The 18099-nt window shown below is 40.4% G+C and overlaps 2 protein-coding genes across 4 annotated transcripts; one reads left to right on the top strand and one right to left on the bottom strand.

Moving 5' to 3' along the window:
- Positions 1 to 3112: 3112 nt before the first annotated feature.
- Positions 3113 to 6359, top strand: LOC110854613 (S-phase kinase-associated protein 1-like). 3 transcript variants are annotated; one of them, XR_004835669.1, is made up of 5 exons: positions 3113 to 3174; positions 4401 to 4607; positions 5275 to 5397; positions 5980 to 6209; positions 6318 to 6359. XR_004835669.1 is itself a non-coding variant. In XM_022103079.2 (4 exons), exons 2-4 carry the CDS (start codon positions 4407 to 4409, stop codon positions 6154 to 6156), a joined length of 501 nt encoding a protein of 166 aa, XP_021958771.1. In that variant the 5' UTR covers positions 3113 to 3174; positions 4401 to 4406; the 3' UTR covers positions 6157 to 6274. The 3 variants fall into 3 exon arrangements, 1 of the variants encoding a protein (XP_021958771.1); XR_004835670.1 differs by having other exon boundaries at positions 3114 to 3174; positions 4407 to 4607; XM_022103079.2 differs by lacking the exon at positions 6318 to 6359 and having other exon boundaries at positions 5980 to 6274.
- Positions 6360 to 14476: 8117 nt separating this feature from the next.
- LOC110854757 (geranylgeranyl pyrophosphate synthase) lies at positions 14477 to 17335 on the bottom strand. Its single transcript, XM_022103204.2, has 4 exons — positions 17097 to 17335; positions 16488 to 16704; positions 15852 to 16002; positions 14477 to 15618 (listed from the first exon to the last, which is right to left on the bottom strand). The coding sequence occupies exons 1-4, from the start codon at positions 17264 to 17266 to the stop codon at positions 15167 to 15169; spliced, it is 990 nt and encodes a 329-aa protein (XP_021958896.2). The 5' UTR covers positions 17267 to 17335; the 3' UTR covers positions 14477 to 15166.
- Positions 17336 to 18099: the final 764 nt, after the last annotated feature.

Below are 18099 nucleotides of genomic sequence, written 5' to 3'. Positions count from 1 at the left end.
AAAAGGTGGAAAATTTAGAATAGGAAAATATCTTATATTAATGGTTACGAGCTAGATAGAAATTTACTTTTGAAAGGGTTGTACTCTAGTACATATGCTGGTCGCCGCTGAAACGCTCTTAACCTTGTTGCCAGCGTTCTATCGTAGTCAACATTTAGCACAAAAATGTCGCGAATATTATCAATTGAACGGCGCCAATTTTTGCTAGAAATTACACCCGGAATGAGCCAACCATCGGGTATAATATATAACAATGTTTTGGCACTTTCTGCCCCATAAACTTCGGGAAAAAAAAGTGAAGAAGAATGCTTAACAATTACAACGTGCACCTTGCATTGATCCGATCGTCTGGAAATTAAGTTTGACATGTCAAGTTCCGTTGTCCTTGTTTCTATGATATCTTCCAAAACAATTGGAAATTTGGGTGTTGCACTCTCAAAAAAGAATTTATCCAGGTTAAATCGATTCGAAGTATTGCGGTCACGACCAATAATGGAATATTTCCAGGTGCACCTTTTTCGTGGCTGGGTAATGACTACGGGCAATTTCAAACTGGAAATTATAATAATAAACAAAAATTAAAGACATATGACAAGGCTTCTGTCTAGCATGTTGATAAAAAGCTCAAATCAAATATCAAATATTTCTATTTGTGGCATTAAACAAAACCGATTCCAAGAAGTTTTTGACTGGGATTAGATGTCTGCAAGAGCAATGTCAAAACAAAGTTAAAACGCGACATGGAGAAATTACTTATGCAGGAAAAACTATTAGAAAACATGGCCATATTTATCCGCTTAGATTAACATACGCCACGTGTCAAAATAAATTGATGTTATATTACCATTTGCTTGAATTCATATGCATTCCTTGGTTCATCCGTTTCCTGTCACGACAACGTTTTAGCGAAATATCTCATTAAACGTTTTACTTTTGTTTGGCGAGGACATTTTTTAAGAAAATAGGTTACCAAACAGTCGATTTTTTTAATATCTAGTTAAACACCGGATGCAACTTAATCACCAGATGTGATGTGATAAGTAAGTAATATGTGGTGCGATATCAGTTTTGTTTAAATATATTCAAATTAAAAAAACAGGAAAAGTTAATCCGGATTTTTAAAACAAAATGCACCCACATTTTAAGATTTTACGAAAAGGCTTAAAATAAAAATGATTGGATAAGGGTGTTCACTATTACTAATAATGCAGATCTCCCAACGTATGCTCACAGATTTGGACCGAACTAGCGTCAATCGATCACAAATATGAATAGTATGAAATTTGCAAATGGCACTATATGCCAATACTCATGTTTAGCGGAGGTATTTGCATAGAAAAAGGAGAAAACGCACCCCAAGGCTGGATAATTTTTCATTTTCCAAATTTGCTGCCCATTTTTCCCGCTTTGGATGCAAATATCTCCGCCAAACCTGCGCATTGTCAGATAGTTCCATTTGCAAATTTCAGACTAATTATATTTGTAATGGATTGACGCTCGTTTGGTCCAAATCTCTGAGCATACGTTGGGAGACCTCCATTATCAGTTTTTCTGAAGTTTCTATGTTTTGTTTTTGATTGGAACTTGCGTAATCTCATACATTTCATGTACATGAAACTTTTTCATGGAACTTTTTTCAAGCTACACCGGCATCGACTAGCGAGTTATATCAAAAAATCAAGCCAAAAATTAGGAATCACGGGGCTTCTCATTTCGTTGAATGGCCTCTTTGAAGAAAAATATTGGGGGTCAAAGTACCCAAGAGTGCCTTGGGTTTTCGCCTCGTGGAGGAAATGGGAGGGAAAATCTAATAAAAATTTGAACTTCGCCTTTAAAACTTTATTTTTCTTCAAATGGGTCATTCAACGGAATTATAAACGCCACTACATAGATTCCTAATTTATGACTTGATTTTTTAATATAGCTCGTTAACCAATCCCGGTGTGACTTGAAAAAAGGTTCCATGGTAAGTAAAAATATGTATGTATGCACAAAATGTATTTGGTTAGCAAAGTTAACCCTTCTACAAACCTTTCACATTCTAAAATTGGAAGTGGGATTAAACTTTTCCAAATGGGCTAAGGGTCTCACATATGTACATATTTCGCTTTTTTGGAATGTAAGGGCAATTACCCCTTTCTTCTTTAGACAGGCGATTCAGACAGGCTTTTTTCAGGAAAATTGAACAATGCAAAGTAAATTCAAGGAATGTGAAATCTTTAAAGTTTGTTAACTTACGAAGGGACGTCCACATGTTACGTCGTCGAAATAGGTCTAATTTTTCACCAAAACCTTACCCCTTTCTTATCCTCCTCGCGTACATAAGGCTTGGCATGATTAGATAACCGAGGCGACCCTAAACCACCCACCCACCTGTTGAATAACGTAATACAGGGTGGTTTAACTGTCAGGTTAAATACAATGAAAAATTTGTCAGTGGGAAAAATTCGTAAATTTCCATTAGTTACGGATTTCGGATTGAGATTTTTATTAATTTGTATTAAAATTTATGGAACACTGATGACAAAATTCTTAAAATATTAAATTTCAAAGGCAAAATTTCGGTAACTAATGGAGATTTGAGAATTTTTCCTCTTGAAAAATTTTCCATTCGAACCTGACATTTAAACCACCCTGTATATGGTGGTTCCCCCACCAACCGCTTTACACATATTTTTAACCTCTACCCTCAGCAGCTTTCTTGGCGCCTGGCAGACGCCCTCTGCTTCAAAGCAATAAGAAAACGTCCATGCATATATTACGTCATCAAAAATGTGGATGGGTGGTTTGAGCTCTCCTATTGATGTAACTCGTGTTTAACTTAGCCAGTGGCCGCGGAACTGTAGGGACAGAGGGACAATGTCCCCACGGTTGTTTGATATCCGCATCATCTGCCCATAAACCCCTCCCTCCCCTATCCTACAATGTTAATGTCCCCACTACTTCCGCGGCCACTACATAAACTTAGCTTGAGTAGGATAGGGAACGTATGGGCCAGAAATCAGAGATTTTGAAGACGGAATATATGGACGTCCCCACAAATGGAAAAATTAGCCCTTTGTCGTACCAGTGTCCCTTACGCACTTTCCTACCTTACAGCCAGTAAGGTTCGCCTCGTCAAGAGCAACAGACGTCTTCTCTCAAGCCTACAATCCTTCACCAAGAATATAATTGGTAAGTTAATTTTTTTTAGACTTCTAAAAAGTCCAAAATACAACTGTGTTTCCAGAATACTTGATTATTTTGTCCCAGAATAAAATTGCATTTTCAAAATTCCTGACCTATTTCATGCCAAGATACCTAGAATTGTATTTTCAAAACTGGATTATTTTTCGTGTGCTAAAATAAAATTGTATTTTAAAATGCTAACCATGTAGATGCAAACCACGTTCAGCCCAGATCAGATTTTGATCACTTTCGTTTGAAAGGTTAAATCTTTAGACACAACATTTAAATACTTCGGCACTTGCTCAGGATAAAAAATTTCAGCAAATTATAAGTTCCGCGAGTTTGTGGGATCGCTTCAATTTTCAGCTTCTGCACTAGAGGTGAGATGGACGCGCGACTCAGTCGGGTTCAACCCGGCCCAACCAAACCCATCCGGATTTGGGCGGGTTGAACAAAAAAATTAAGGAGTCGGACGGGTTGTGTTGGGTCATTTTTAGGCCTTTGAATATGGCCTTATAGATTTACCCACATGTCTGTCTGTCCGTCCGTCTGTGCACGATAACTCTCTCTAAAAAAATCTATCGACTTGAAATTTTGCTTGCTTCATCTTCGGGTAAAAATTAAGGACGAGTTAGGAGACCGGCATCAGTCAAGTGGTTGGCCGCTGGGGGTCATTTCCACCCAATTGTGTTGCCATTAACTACCAAGATGACATTAATGCCATCTTAAAAGGCCCCGCAAAGTTGCTTAGAGTAGGTTTTTTCTGGTTTAGTCTGGTTTGGGCGGGGGGTTGAGAAAAAATATGCTAAACTTAGGTTGGGTAGGGTCGAACTGCAAACTGTCGGGTTGGCTTGCCTCGGGTTTGTTTAGTACCCAGGAAAGTCGGGACTGGGCGGGTCGGGTTTTCGAAAACCATGACCCATGTTCACCTATGTTCTGCAAAGAGTCAATTTGACGCACGCTTTCACCCTTTGATTACGTGCGTTCGGTTTATTTTTACACAACGATTTCTAATGAAAGTCGGTCTCCTTAACGATACACAACACAAAGTGGAGCAGTCAAACAGCACCACCTGGTAATTAGTTTTTATTTAGAAACGACGCATAATTTGCGAGAAAGTAGAAAATAAGTCGTCTATTAAGTCGTCCCTCATGACTTGTTAAAAACAGATTATGAAAATTTGGAATTTTACAGTTTATATTTTATGTTATAGATTTGGTAAATATTATAAGTTTCAGATGCCTTTCATCAATTTGGAATCCTCCGACGGGGAACGCGTCAAGGTAGACGCTGACGTCATAAAATGCTCGCAGACGATCAAAACTCTCATCGAAAACTTGGGGATGGAAGATAGCGACGATGACCGCGAAGTCGTCCCGCTGCAAAATGTCAGCACAGAAGTACTGCATAAGGTCATTGCATGGGCCGAGCATCACAAGGTATCCAATTTTACGGCCTAAAATTTTAAGTTTTCGGAAATACTTGTCATTGAAGCATGTCACTTAAAGCTACGATTTTAGTGGGAAACTACCTCTTAAAATCTATTTGCAATCAACAGGGTATGCTACCCCGGGTTTTGGTGGACTTTAGGGTAGCAAATTTGAGCAATACCCACGGGTAGTCGGGGTTTCAAATTTTACAAAATATAATAACAGGGCATTACTAGCAATTCTACAAATTAATTACTTATTAAAATATAATTAATAAGCAGTTTAGTTGCGAAATTACTAAGAAACTGATTTTTTTCAGTAATTTCTGAACTTAATACATGAGACACTGACTCAGTTTGCCCCCAAAACCCCGACTACCCCGACTACCCGCAAAATCCAAGTAAAACCCCGGGGTATGGGTTTTCAATAGCAAAACCCCGGGGTTTTCCTTATCCTGACGCAAATATTTACAAGTTGTAATTTTTGAAATTTGTATGGAAATCATATGTATCAAGGGATCTATTTAGTATGAAGGAATACTGGAAATTAAAGATGTTTGGAGGGACCGTTCCATCGTTTTTGGAGGCAAATTTTGAAATAATCTAAAAATATTCTAGATTATGAATTAGAATACGTGCTACATTGCAAATTTATTGGGTTATTAATACGTGCGCAGGATGATCTCCCGCCCATCGAGGATGACGAGGATCCACCTCGTGAACGTCGCACCGACGACATTACCACGTGGGATGCTAACTTCATCAAGATGGAACAAACCCAGTTGTTTGACCTGATTGTGGTAAGCTCTATGAGTGGTTTAAATGTCAGGTTTAAATGTCACAGAGTGGTTTAAATGTACGTTATTACGGAAAATTTTTCAACTGAAAACCCCCTAAATCTCCATTAGTTTCAAGGTTTTGGATTGTAATTTTATCATTATTATCAAAACCGATGGAACACTGATGACAAAATTCTTAAAATATTCAATTTCAGAGACAAAATTTCGACAACTAATGGAAATTTACGAATTTTTCTAATTGAAAAATTTTCCATTGTTGGGTGACATTTTAACCACCCTGTACATACATACATATACAATTATTGCAGAAATAAGTGTGAACAGACATATATTGATACTTGGTATGGTTTTTGACTGGAGGCTTATGATGTCAACCTACATAATCCTTATCATTTATGCCTAATGCTTAACTAAATTACCATTTTTTTTAGTAATTATCAAAAAAGTGGGCCCTCCATTTAGAAGTCAATGTTAAAATTTTTGATTTCCAATGCTATTTCTCATAAGGAAGTGCAACAATCCCCTACGATCCACCAGCATAACTTGAGGATAACCAATGTATTTTATTTTCTGTTTAATTAGGCTGCCAACTATCTCGACATTAGTGGCTTGCTGGACCTCGGGTGCAAAATTGTGGCGAACATGATCAAAGGCAAGACGGCCGAAGAGATTCGCACAATGTTCGACATCGAGAATGATCTGACGCCCGAGGACATGGAACAAATTCGCAAGGAGAACGAATGGTGTGAGGAAAAGTAGGAGATAAATTTCTAATGGGCTTGTCATAAGTTTCAAAGAAGAAGAAATTTCATGTAAGTTTGCAAAATACGTGAATCGTATCAGTTGTTTTCAGTAATAAATAAGTTTTTAAAAGGTTCGTGCGATGTTTTACCAAATTTGTATTTTTATTAAATCGTTAGATCCGACCATTCTAAGCGTGTTTTAATTTCTGAAATAAATCGTTACCAGATAGTATTTTTACATCGCGTAAAAAATTGTTGGTTATTCTCTAAACTACAAGTTCCAAATTTGTCATGTCTGGAATTTTGAAAAATTAGCATTCCACTTTCCATTTCTGAAATTTTGATTCTTGACTAAAAAACTTACTTAATGATAAGTACATACCAAATTAATCAAAAAAACAAGGTATTGATTTAAAAAAATGCATTTCAGAATAATTAACTCTTACGTGAAAAATAAGAAATTAGTTACTAATTACACCCATCTACAGAAGTACGCTTCTCTAAATCAAGTTTGACGAACCTTGTATTTTTTAAAAAGAGGTTTACGAACATAATTATCAAGAACTCTTGAATTACCTTGCTACATCAAAAGAACTGACTTAACTCGGATTTTTAAAATTTTTCCACAATTTTGAAATTATTAAATATTTTCCATAAACCAAAATATACCATATTCATATAATTTCACGATAATTTCATACATATGTATAATCAGCTTGATATAGCTCCAGCTCCAGCAGGAGAGAGCACGTCCCTTGTTTTGCTCTCGTAGAATATTTTTTCGTGTTAAAGTTTTAGAGGTTCCTGACCACCCCCACCTCTAGAAAGTTGATTGCCACTTCCCCATTAAGCCCTCTGGAGTAGTGATAGTGGAAGTTGGGGGATTTTGCTCGCCTTGGTGACCTTTTAGGCCTCGTCGGATTTAGTACTTTTTTGACTGGACTTACACCCCTATGTTCTCGAGTGGACTCTCTCTACTAGTCTTACCACGGAGGATACCACTACTCAGTAGTGGAGGAGTGTGGTCCCTGCACCCCCAGGGCACGACGCGGAGTTCTGAGTGACCGTGACCTGCGGGGTTGGCCATACTCATGCACTTTATGTGCCTGAATCAGGCAAGAAAGTTTTTTCATTCTTTCTTTTTCGGGGACAACGGAAAAAATGCGTCCAAATAAATACTGATATTTTTCTTGTCCCTGTGTGAGTCCAATTGGCCTCTCTTTGCGCGCAGGGCCCGGTACAGGTCGCCATGTCGTCACGTGATGGAATTTTGGGTGATCCTCCCGACAATGAATCACAACCACCGGGGGACACGTCGTCAGCGCCACCACGACCAGGGGGCCGCCACCGAAAATCGCTCATGGAACGCGACTTCTCAGCGATTGTTTCTGTAGAGGAGGAAACTTCTACGAATGAAGTTGTTTCCCCCGTCCCTCAAGTTCATGCAATCGGTTCTACTCCGTTCGACACGTCATACCTCTCCGTCCCGACTCGCCGCCGAACGTCAGTGTCACCATCTTCCCCTGGTGTGACCAAGAAAGATACATTTCTCTCAGCTCGCCGGTGGATTCAGCAGTCCCTAATCCCAGATCCGAACGCGCGAATAAGGAAGGCGGATGTTTTCTCCCGCTATGCAGTTTTTGTTGACGAATCGGGAGAGGGTGGAGTCGCCGAGACCACCCTTGGAAAATATATTAAGGAGTTGTTGCCCGACGTTGTCAGTCATCGAACAACTGGAGCAGATGCCCATACATTTTATGAAGGCATGCGGTGGGTCGACTCACCACAATCTGGGGAGGCAGTGCCACATGATTGGGGGGAAGTCTTAAGTCGACTCAAAATGACCACACCCACACTGCGACGAGTTCCAAAAGGGGCGAGAATGGAAGTTGCTCGTGCCCTAACGAAGGTTTTGGAGGAGGTGACCACAACCAAAACCGAAGAATCATGGGGCAAACTATTTCTATTCCCTTACGTAAGCCTTCCCGTTCCCCAGAAGACCGACAAGGTCAAGAATTTGACGACGTGGGTCAAGTCAGGAGTTGCCCGGTGGTTGTTGGAGCAGGCAGCCCCACCGCCACGACTCCCACGACCTCCCGCCAAGCCCCCTCGAGAGATGGAAAATGTGACAAAGAAAGTGGAGGCGAAACTGGCGGATGGTGATATCCGGGGGGCAATTAGACTTGCCTGTTCCGACGACTCGATAGCCCCAAGGAGCCAAGAGACAGTTGATGCGTTTTCCAGTAAGCATCCGCCACACCCGGAACCAACCGCATATCCCGAACCACTAAATAATTCGGAACCACCAACGGTGGACCCTATAGAAATCACCACCGCGATATCAAGCTTTCCGCCTGGGTCAGCGGGGGGCCTTGATTCCCTTCGCCCGCAAATTTTGAAAGACCTTGTCGCCACTGGGCAGGGGGAAGTGGGGGAAAAATTACTTGAGGCTATCGTAAATTTTATAAATGTTGTTCTCAGCGGGAATGTTCCAGTCCCTTTCTGCCCGATTTTCTACGGAGCTTCCCTCACCGCTCTAAAGAAGAAAACTGGCGGGATTCGGCCCGTTGCGGTTGGAAATGTATGGCGCCGCCTTTCCGCTAAAATCGCACTGAAAAGAATGTCCCCCGACCTTGTGGAGTACCTAGCACCCCATCAACTGGGGGTGGGGATAAGGGGGGGTGCCGAGGCGGCGGCACATGCGGCCCGCATCTATTGGGGACACGCCCATACGACATCTAAAGCCTTTTTGAAAGTCGACTTTAACAACGCCTTCAACGAGATTCGGCGGGATACAATTCTCTACATTATTCATGAAAGGTTCCCCTCAATGTTCAGTTTTTTATGGCAGGCTTATTCTTTTCCGTCTCAATTATACTATGGCGACACCCCCATCTCCTCCCGCCGCGGGGCCCAACAAGGGGACCCGTTAGGTCCCGCCCTTTTTGCGCTCGTCGTTCAACCCATCATCCTCGCCGTCGAAACGGAGCTAAACCTGTGGTATTTGGACGATGCCACTATAGCGGACACCCCAGAAAAAGTGTTAGTCGCGCTGGACACCATTATCCGCATGGGCGAGGAAGTTGGTCTTCGCCTGAACACCGCCAAGTCTGAAGTGGGCGTGCTAGGGGCGGACGAACATTCCCGCCTTGAAATTTTGGAGCGTTTTCGTCGGGCAGCACCGGGAATACAGGAGATTTCCCCCGAAGCCGCCGTACTCCTGGGTGCTCCTCTCACCGACGAGTCGATCGAGGCTGTACTGGGGGCGAAGGCCGAACAATTAGCTACACTTGGGGCCCGACTTCTTCACCTCTCCTCCCACTCCGCCTTTTTCCTTCTTCGAGCTTCGGTCTCTACACCGCGTCTCATTTACTTTTTGCGGTGTGCCCCCACTTGGCGGAGATTTGACTCCCTCACCCTCTACGACGCCAAACTTAAGGAGTCCATGGAGGGGATTCTGTTTCCTTTCCCCGCAATCTTGGCTTCAGTCCTCCCTTCCGGTCAGTGAAGGTGGCCTGGGGGTCAGGGGTGCTGTAGACGTGGCGATTCCGTGTTTCCTAGCGTCCGCCTACAGCGCCCTGCCCCTCGTTGAGCGCCTACTTCCGCCATACCTACATGGCACCGACACCGCACAGCAGGAAGGAGAAGAGAGGTGGAACCCCATGGGACCGGCGGAACTCCCCCCGCTCGAAGTTAGGGGTATACAGGCCGCATGGGAGAAGCCTCAACAGGAGGCCGCCATCAAGCACCTCAAGAATAGTGCACCTACACCGGAGGATAAAGCCCGACTCCTTGCTATGGGACAGCCACATGTGGGGGCGTGGCTAAATGCCGTCCCTTCGCCACAACTTGGGACGCTACTCCCCAACGAGACGTTCCGAGTCGCTTGCGCGCTTCGCCTTGGATGCGACGCGTGCCACTCTCATAAATGCCCATGTGGAGCGGAGGTCACAACAAAAGGCTATCATGGCCTAAAGTGTAAGAGGAGCGCGGGTCGTTATTCGCGACAAATGACGTTATTTGGAGAGCGCTCCGATCTGCTGGAGCACCAGCTATCAAAGAGCCACCAGGTTGTTCTCGACAAGACGGGAAGAGGCCGGACGGCCTAACGTTAGTCCCATGGGCGAGAGGGAGGCCCTTGGTTTGGGACTTTACATGTTCGGACACCTTCGCACCATCTTACCTCCCTCAAACCTGCGTTCATCCTGGTGCGGCAGCCGAAAGAGCGGAGGACGCCAAGATTAAGAAATATGAATTCCTTCAGGACAGATTCCTCTTTGTTCCTGTAGCCATTGAAACGATAGGAGTGTGGGGCAAAGAGGGCCTGTCCCTTATCAAAGAAATCGGATCAAGGATCACGATCGTTACGGAGGAGAAGAGGGCAACATCATTTCTCCTCCAGAGGATGAGTATTGCAGTGCAGCCTGGAAATGTGGCTGCTATTTTGGGATCTCTTCCAGCCGGACGAGAGTTGGATGAGATTTTTTACCTTTAGGACAACTACAATTAAAAGAGTTTTTTAAATATTCAGATAGGGACACTTATGTACGGCGCTGGTCGTTTAGCTTTTTCGAAATACATATATGTAAAATGATTTCATGGATATGTGCAAAAATGCAATTAAAAGCTTGAAAAACATTCCAGGATAATTTCGTACTTAACTATGTAATTATTAGTCGTTTTAATTGCATTATAATATTTTGAGTATCTAAATACTTTGAGGTTTGACATAACTTGTATTTTTATTTAAAAGCGTTTAATAAAATTAGAATGACTTGGTTCTCAAATCAATCAATTCAATCAATCATTTTCAATCAATTCTGTCCCACATAAAAAACCGGCTTAACTCCGATTTTCAAAATTTTCTTTCTGCCATAACAATACTTCCCACGCGTGTGACAGCCAACCAAGCAAATCCTTACCCCTTCCAAAGTCCGATTCCTCCTCCCGATCCCAATCTCAACCAGAAATATTATAACACAAACACCCGTGGAGATGATCAACATAATAAACACGCTAAGAATATTGGAATTAAGCTTCTGTCGTAAAAACTTGTCCTCCCACGTAATCCGAACACCCTCACCGGTGTGCAAGTAAACGAAAAAGTTTTCCCAAAACTGGAAAAATCCAGCTTCCATGATTTTTGCAATCCTCCCCCTAAATCCGTCACTTACCCCGCCCATTTTCGGAATTAGTATGTACACCCTACTAGAAAAAATGGTATCATTCCCTTTCAAATACGGTTTCTGATTTAAATGTGATTTTTCTCCTCCCAAGATGTTGAGCAAATATCTTTTCGACTTGATATAAATGAAGGGTGCGACAAATGCTGTTTTGTTGCAGAGGGCGATAATATCCGCAATTTGAGAGCCGCTCACAACCCGCGATAGTTCCGCAATCTTACTAACCTGCACCTTCGAAAAAGCTACCTCAACTTGACGAATGAGATCCTGATTTTCATCAAGGTACACGGCCCAGTCTTCATGCTTTGGACAAAAATATTCCAAATAATGATAATCCACATGAACGCGTGACATGTTCCCCGAGACGGGACAAAGATCACGCGCCATTAGTTTAATAATCGTAGTATTAACTGGTTCTTTTAGAGCTTGCCACCATTCCGAAAAGCGCAAATTTATTTCCGTGTCGAACTCGCTCACTTCGTCTCTCCAATTCGTCATGGTTTGTGGAATGATGTTAAAACGTTTTGTGTAACTAGTGGGAACACTGCTGTCCATTTGAAACCTGTTGCTCGCCAGGTGATCAAACGTTTTTGGCGGGCTGGAAACCAGCGGCGCGGTAGTGTCTTCGGTAACGATACTTTTGTAAATATTTACCACCACGAAAGTCACCAACATCCAGAGCGTAATTTATTTCAGGGAGGCAGAACTGGTAAACATTACGGCCAATGTGGAACCAGACTTCTCAACGAGGATCAGCCCCACCTCCAGGGCCGCGTTGAGGACTACGTGGCATAATTCGTGCCACGTGAGGGGTACGTATTTCGCGTAATTCTGCCCAAACAGAATGATCGTTAGGAAAAGGCAGGAAGCCAATAAAACGTACCAAACGGAGATGTTAAATGGTCTCGCGTAACCCCAATAATCGATCCGATCTTGCCTCATGGATGAACACGTGACAAAGGAGAAAGACCAATTTCCCACAAGGATTCGAGAATTCTCCATGATATCGAATGAATGAAGTGCAAAATCTCTAGGTGGTATTCTTGCCTATATGCTGAACCCGTGTATTTCTTTGGATAGATTTCCGCTATAAGCCAAATAACGCAGCGCGTAATTTAGTCCTTCATGAAGTGACAAGTATTTAATTGTGTCCACAATTCCTAGAAACATTTCTATTTTGCTTTGGAATTTCCGGGTTATCCAGTCCGAATACTCGGCGGCCTGAAGTAATCTTTGACAGGATGCGATTAGGCGGGCCAACCCTGTGTTCTCAGCCAATCTGGCCCCTTTACAAAAAGCGGTGAAATTTCGTTCAATAAGGAAACTGTTGCCTGTGCTTGTTACCAGCTTAAAAAACAAGCAGACTGGGTGACCGAATAGCATATTGATGAAGTATGCCGACACAGTTTGAGTGCGACCCGTATCTCCACAAATTATTACCATGGTGGAATCAAAGTAGGAAAAGTATTTATGACGAGGTCTCATGTCCTAGTCAGCCTCAAAGTCATGGTCCCATTGCAGTGTGTAGAATTCAACGGTTTTATACTCCTGAGATAAGCCGGGCGGGATGATTATCATGAATCTTAAACAGAGATGGTGATGACGGGGTCGAAATATGGGATGGATCGGTTGAACAAGTAGGTTGGCCTGGATTGGGTTCGATCTAAAAAAAACCAAATTGATTTGAAATTCTTCAAATTTTTGAGGATCTATTCGTTAACTCACACATTTTTCTTGTCCAAGGAAATATATTTGCTTAGTTGGTACGGCCTTTGAATATTTGGGGGGACGTGAAAATTTCCAAAGTAAGAAATGCTCAAGTAACAAGATGAAGAAAGTGAGTGCACGTTATCCTCGAAATTTGTAATTTGGTAAATATTTTGAGACAGACAGGTCTGGGTGATGTAAAGGTGCACAATTAGAAGTATTTTACATCGGATGGGATCCATTTTTGGGCGAATGTAGATAATTATATAAAAACGTACTAAGTTTCACAGACTAATACGTAAAGACGTGAAAATATTCACTTACAAATATAGGTGAGTCTTAAGCGAAAGTTGATCATACATTAGCGAATTATTTTATTAATGTATGTATACATAAGTAATGATCATTAAATATTAAAACTTTCACCTGATGAAATCTATATGAATATGGCCTTTATATCAAGGAACACACGATACGTGCAATTTTTACCCCGGTACTTTATTCTACCCTAAAAGAAGTGAAACCGGGACAGGTTGCTACATATATGTATGTATATGTACGTAGATTAGCACTTACGTATTTACGTCTACACGACATTTGATAAGTGTCACGCCATGTTGAGTGTGATTAAAAAATACTTTCTGAAAGATTGTTTGACTGTAATAATCACTAGATATACTAGGAAGGGTGCCAAATAACCATTCATCTTGAATATCTAAGTATTTACTTAAGTATACCAGTTGCCGCGGAAGAAAATTTGGACCGAGGGAACTATAGCAACACAATAGCAGTAAATGAGGGTAATCAATGATGAGGGTAATCAATTGCCTCGGTAATATTTTTATTACCAAAGGTAACAATTGTATAAAAAAATTGTCATTTTCATAAACATAATAATGCATATCTACATAATTTAGTCAAACTCTCAATTTTTTTCAATTAACGCATAGTCAATAATTACTTAACCAGTGATTTATAATTGAATAATTTAGTCTTCATTTAATATGTATTAACAAATGCCACAAATCAATAATCTACTTTTCAATTTTTAAAACATTTATTAAACTTCATTTTGTCCAAATTCGACAAAAGACATGTTTCGAAATATACTCCAGGGATAAATACACCTGTGGGGGGCGATGCTCCAATGAATATTTCCGTTGAAAGAAACTATCCGACGAATCGTGATAACTCTCTAGTTAGCCATCAAAGTCCCCACATGGAGTTTTATTTAGGGTGGTGATTCGTAGGGGGTTGTAAGGCCCTTCACCGTTATGTACCTAATACGGAATGGCGATATCGAAAGGTAATGAAGAGTATCCCTAACTGCCTATCGAAACTCAGTGTACAATCCGCTGACAACGCCCTTGTGGCAACTATCCGCTGAATTGATCCCCTATGGATATAAACCTCTGAATTTGAGCTACAAGCAAAAGGCCGACTGGATATCTTGAAATACTTTTATTAATCGCGTAAAACCGTACAAATACTCATAAAAATAATTACTCTAGACCTATCAGTTCGCTACAACTATTTAAGAAATATTATCACTGTTCAATGTTACGCCGTTGACTTCTCAGTGTAGACTGGCTTCTCCGCGTCCTTGCTGCAGAGAAAAAGGTTGATGATGATGATGACTCTGGCTTGTTCTAGAAGCTTCTCTAAACTTTTAGTCACGTACTCGCTTTCATAATTAGTCAAATAGGCAAATAATAAATTTGTGTGGCATGCAATGCCTAATATCATGAATCATATACATAAATTTACTTTACATTGGAACATTTTAACATATATTCACTTTACGCTGCAACAATACCAAAGACTTCTTGTTCTTGTTCAAAGAACGAGTTTTTTAGTACACATTTTCTAGGAAACTATGTATGTGCTAAAAAGCCATTTGTTTCAGACATTGCCGGCCTCAAATTTTGAAGTTTTCCCTCTGCTGACCAATGGAAAAAAATGATTTTTGTATTTTTGTCACAAAACTCAGACATATACTGGTTGAAGAATATTTCGTCTTTTACAGGAAACATTTTACGAATATTTAATGACATTACGCATGAAGTAATTATCACAATAAACTAAGATTTTTTTACAATTACGGTCGCAGTGAGGTTAACAAAATGCAAATCTTTTTTAATCCTCAACCCATAAAGTTTCCATGACCTGTTCCAACAATTGATTTTCTCCCAGACTTTCAATCTCCTTCTCAATCGCGACCCTTAACCGGGCTAACTTTTCTTTTGTGTAGCGTAGGGCGCCGGAACTGTTCAAAATTTCGAGCACTTCCAGCTTCACTTTTTCCGAGGTGGACCGAGCCCTTAAGAGTTTGATGAGACGATCCTTCACCTCGTCGGGGACCTTGTTGAGCGCATAGATGACCGGGAAGCTTAGCTTGCCTTCGGAAATATCTTCACAAAAGCCTTTCGTGTCGGTATACTCTTGAGAAGTTAGGTTCATAAAGTCGTCGCGAATTTGAAAGTAGACTCCCGCCATGTACGCCAAGTTGGTCAGGTCAACGTCAGGTTTTCCCTTGTGCTTTCGTAGACGCATAATTCTTGCGAGGAGGATGAATTGTCCAGAGGTTTCTGGTAATTAAAAAGTATGTTAATTGTAAGTGTGGAATACAACAATTTATAAAGATGCTTCTTTATGGTATAGTTATGTCGGTCCTTATGTCTGTCTGTCTGTCCGTCGGACTGTTTGTAAGCACGACATCCACATGCCTCAAACTACTTTAACTGAGAGATTGACGTCAAATGTCGAAAGATATGGATAATTGTCCCCTTTAATGTAATTTATGGTAATTTATTGGACTTACTTTTCGCAATGACTTCCACATACTCGTCTTCCGTGGGGATGTACTTTTTAGGGTCATCGTTCGGAGCAAATATTTCCCAGTCTCGCCAGTACAACTCCATTCCTTGACCATGATGCAGATTTAGCAATTCTTCGGTAAAGATTTCGACAGCCTGTTACCAGAAAATATGAGTTATCACCCCAAAATTAAAATTAACGACATTATTGCCTGAAATATTTTTTTAATTCAAAAAATATGGTAATCCGGTTGTTTCAATCTTCCAAAATCAAGAATCATATTACATACTAGTAATTTGGTAATACTAAATTCGCTTCCAAGCTAGAAAAAAGTTAGCAATGTTACCGCTTCTGGTAACAACTCAGACACTACAAATATTACCGTAATAATATAACCATCAACGTGTTGTAATAAATACAGGGTGGCTAGAATCCCACGTTACAATGAAACATTTTTCGACTTATAAATTTGTAGGTTTCCATTAGTTATCGAAATTTTGTCTTTAAAATTGGAGAATAATTAATAAAAATCTCAATCCAAGATCTGGCAACTAATGGAGATTTAGCGGTTTTTGAGATTAAAAAATTTTCCACTGTAGCGTGACATTTCAACCACCCTGTATATTCTTAGTATCCTTACCCTTAAACTGTTTCGCTCCAAGAGGACTTTCAGTGCATCAAAGTAGGCATAATTGGCCGCATTGATCGATAATGGGACCCCGTAGAGCAGATGAGCAGCTGGTTTTCCTCTCCGCAGTTCGGAATTGTCTTGGATATCGTCAATCACCAAGGACCCGTTGTGGAGGAGGTCAATCAGGCGAAAAATCCAGTCCATGTCTGCACAATTTACGCCATACCTGTTCACATTCATTTGTTTAGTAGAAACGGAATAAATACATAATTCATTCATTATGATACATATGAAATAAATAAATTCGTGAATAATTTTTAAAAATTGTTGAAGGAATGAATAATTATTTGTTCACATCATATTCATGAATAATAAATGAATTATTTTAATCTTTTAACATTTTTCACTTTACACTTAGCAGATGGGGAAATTAAGAAAAACGTAATGACGTTAATTTGAGATACAATTATTTTTTTAAATTAACAATGAATAAATATTTATTTTCAAATTTTGAATGAAGGAACAATGAATTAATATGTTTTCCAAGTTTGAATTTGGAATGAATTTTGAATGAAGGAACAGTTTTGAACAGGTATTAAATATTTATTTACACCATACCAATAGTTAAAGGCGACGGCAATATGCCTCCGGAAATTTTTCCCCTTCATCCCCAAAACGTAGGTGAAGGGGGCCAAATGCTTCGCTTTTTGAATTTCCTCCTGTCTTTTAGCTTCTTTCTTCTTCAAATTGTTTCCGTAAATCGAAAGTTTTTCCATTATGGTTTCCATCTTGGAAAGTAATTGGTATGTAACTGCGTCGCGTGGGGCAAATAAAATAACACAAATTCCAGATTGTTCCCGTATTTATACTGGATTCACAAGATTGAGGGCCGAGATTACGTGTACAGTACGTAATTGTTGCATTTTTATTAGAAAATGTGTACGTGCGAAAGTTGCAGGTTTTGTTCGTTGCATATGTTGTATGTAAGCTGTATTGATCAATTAATTGCTTACAAGCGGTTGACACGCATCACATGATTGTAGGTACATATTTATTTACACTCTTAAAAATAGTTTTACCCTTTTGAAAGGTAAATCCACTCTGAGTTCATGTTAAGTAAACTACACAAAATCCAGAGTAACATTAACTTTATAAAGAGGACATCAAGTTTACTCAGGATAGTTTACTTACATATGTAACTGGAAAATGCAGTTTCTATTTTTATGGACTTTTCGAAAAGAGAATATGATTTTTAAGAGTGATTTGTTATGAAATGTCCTCACTTGTATCTATGCATGTATGTATCTCTGACGGTATCTGGGAAGGATACATCCATATATTATGTCATCAAATATACCACGATTTTTAGACCACCCACCCACCCCTACCCTGTCGTAAATTTGAATTTTAAGCTCAAAACGAGTAGAATATTTGGCCCAAAACTATCCACGCTTCTATGTCATGACGTAATATACGTACGTCCGTTGGATTCATCAGTTCCAGATACTATGCACGTAACAGTTACATATGTACAGTACAAATTATGTGAAACAAAAGGAATTAAAATAATAAGAGAAAAGTACTATTCCCCAGTCACTAATTAATAACTACTGGGAATCAC

The sequence above is a fragment of the Folsomia candida genome, unplaced genomic scaffold (assembly GCF_002217175.1).
Source record: "Folsomia candida strain VU population unplaced genomic scaffold, ASM221717v1 Fcan01_Sc010, whole genome shotgun sequence".
Taxonomy (NCBI): Eukaryota; Metazoa; Arthropoda; class Collembola; order Entomobryomorpha; family Isotomidae; genus Folsomia; species Folsomia candida.
The sequence above is the reverse complement of the archived record's forward strand: the minus strand, read 5'-3'. Positions and strand labels throughout refer to the sequence as shown.

Excerpts from the sequence above, each read along its gene's own strand:
- LOC110854757 (XM_022103204.2), bottom strand. The coding sequence starts at position 17,266 with ATGGAAACCATAATGGAAAAACTTTCGATTTACGGAAACAATTTGAAG. Across the intron at positions 16,705-17,096 it reads GCCGTCGCCTTTAACTATTG|GTATGGCGTAAATTGTGCAG; the intron begins GTATGGTGTAAA and ends GAATGTGAACAG. Across the intron at positions 15,619-15,851 it reads TGTGGAAGTCATTGCGAAAA|AAACCTCTGGACAATTCATC; the intron begins GTAAGTCCAATA and ends TTTAATTACCAG.
- LOC110854613 (XM_022103079.2), top strand. The coding sequence starts at position 4,407 with ATGCCTTTCATCAATTTGGAATCCTCCGACGGGGAACGCGTCAAGGTA. Across the intron at positions 4,608-5,274 it reads CATGGGCCGAGCATCACAAG|GATGATCTCCCGCCCATCGA; the intron begins GTATCCAATTTT and ends ATACGTGCGCAG. Across the intron at positions 5,398-5,979 it reads AGTTGTTTGACCTGATTGTG|GCTGCCAACTATCTCGACAT; the intron begins GTAAGCTCTATG and ends CTGTTTAATTAG.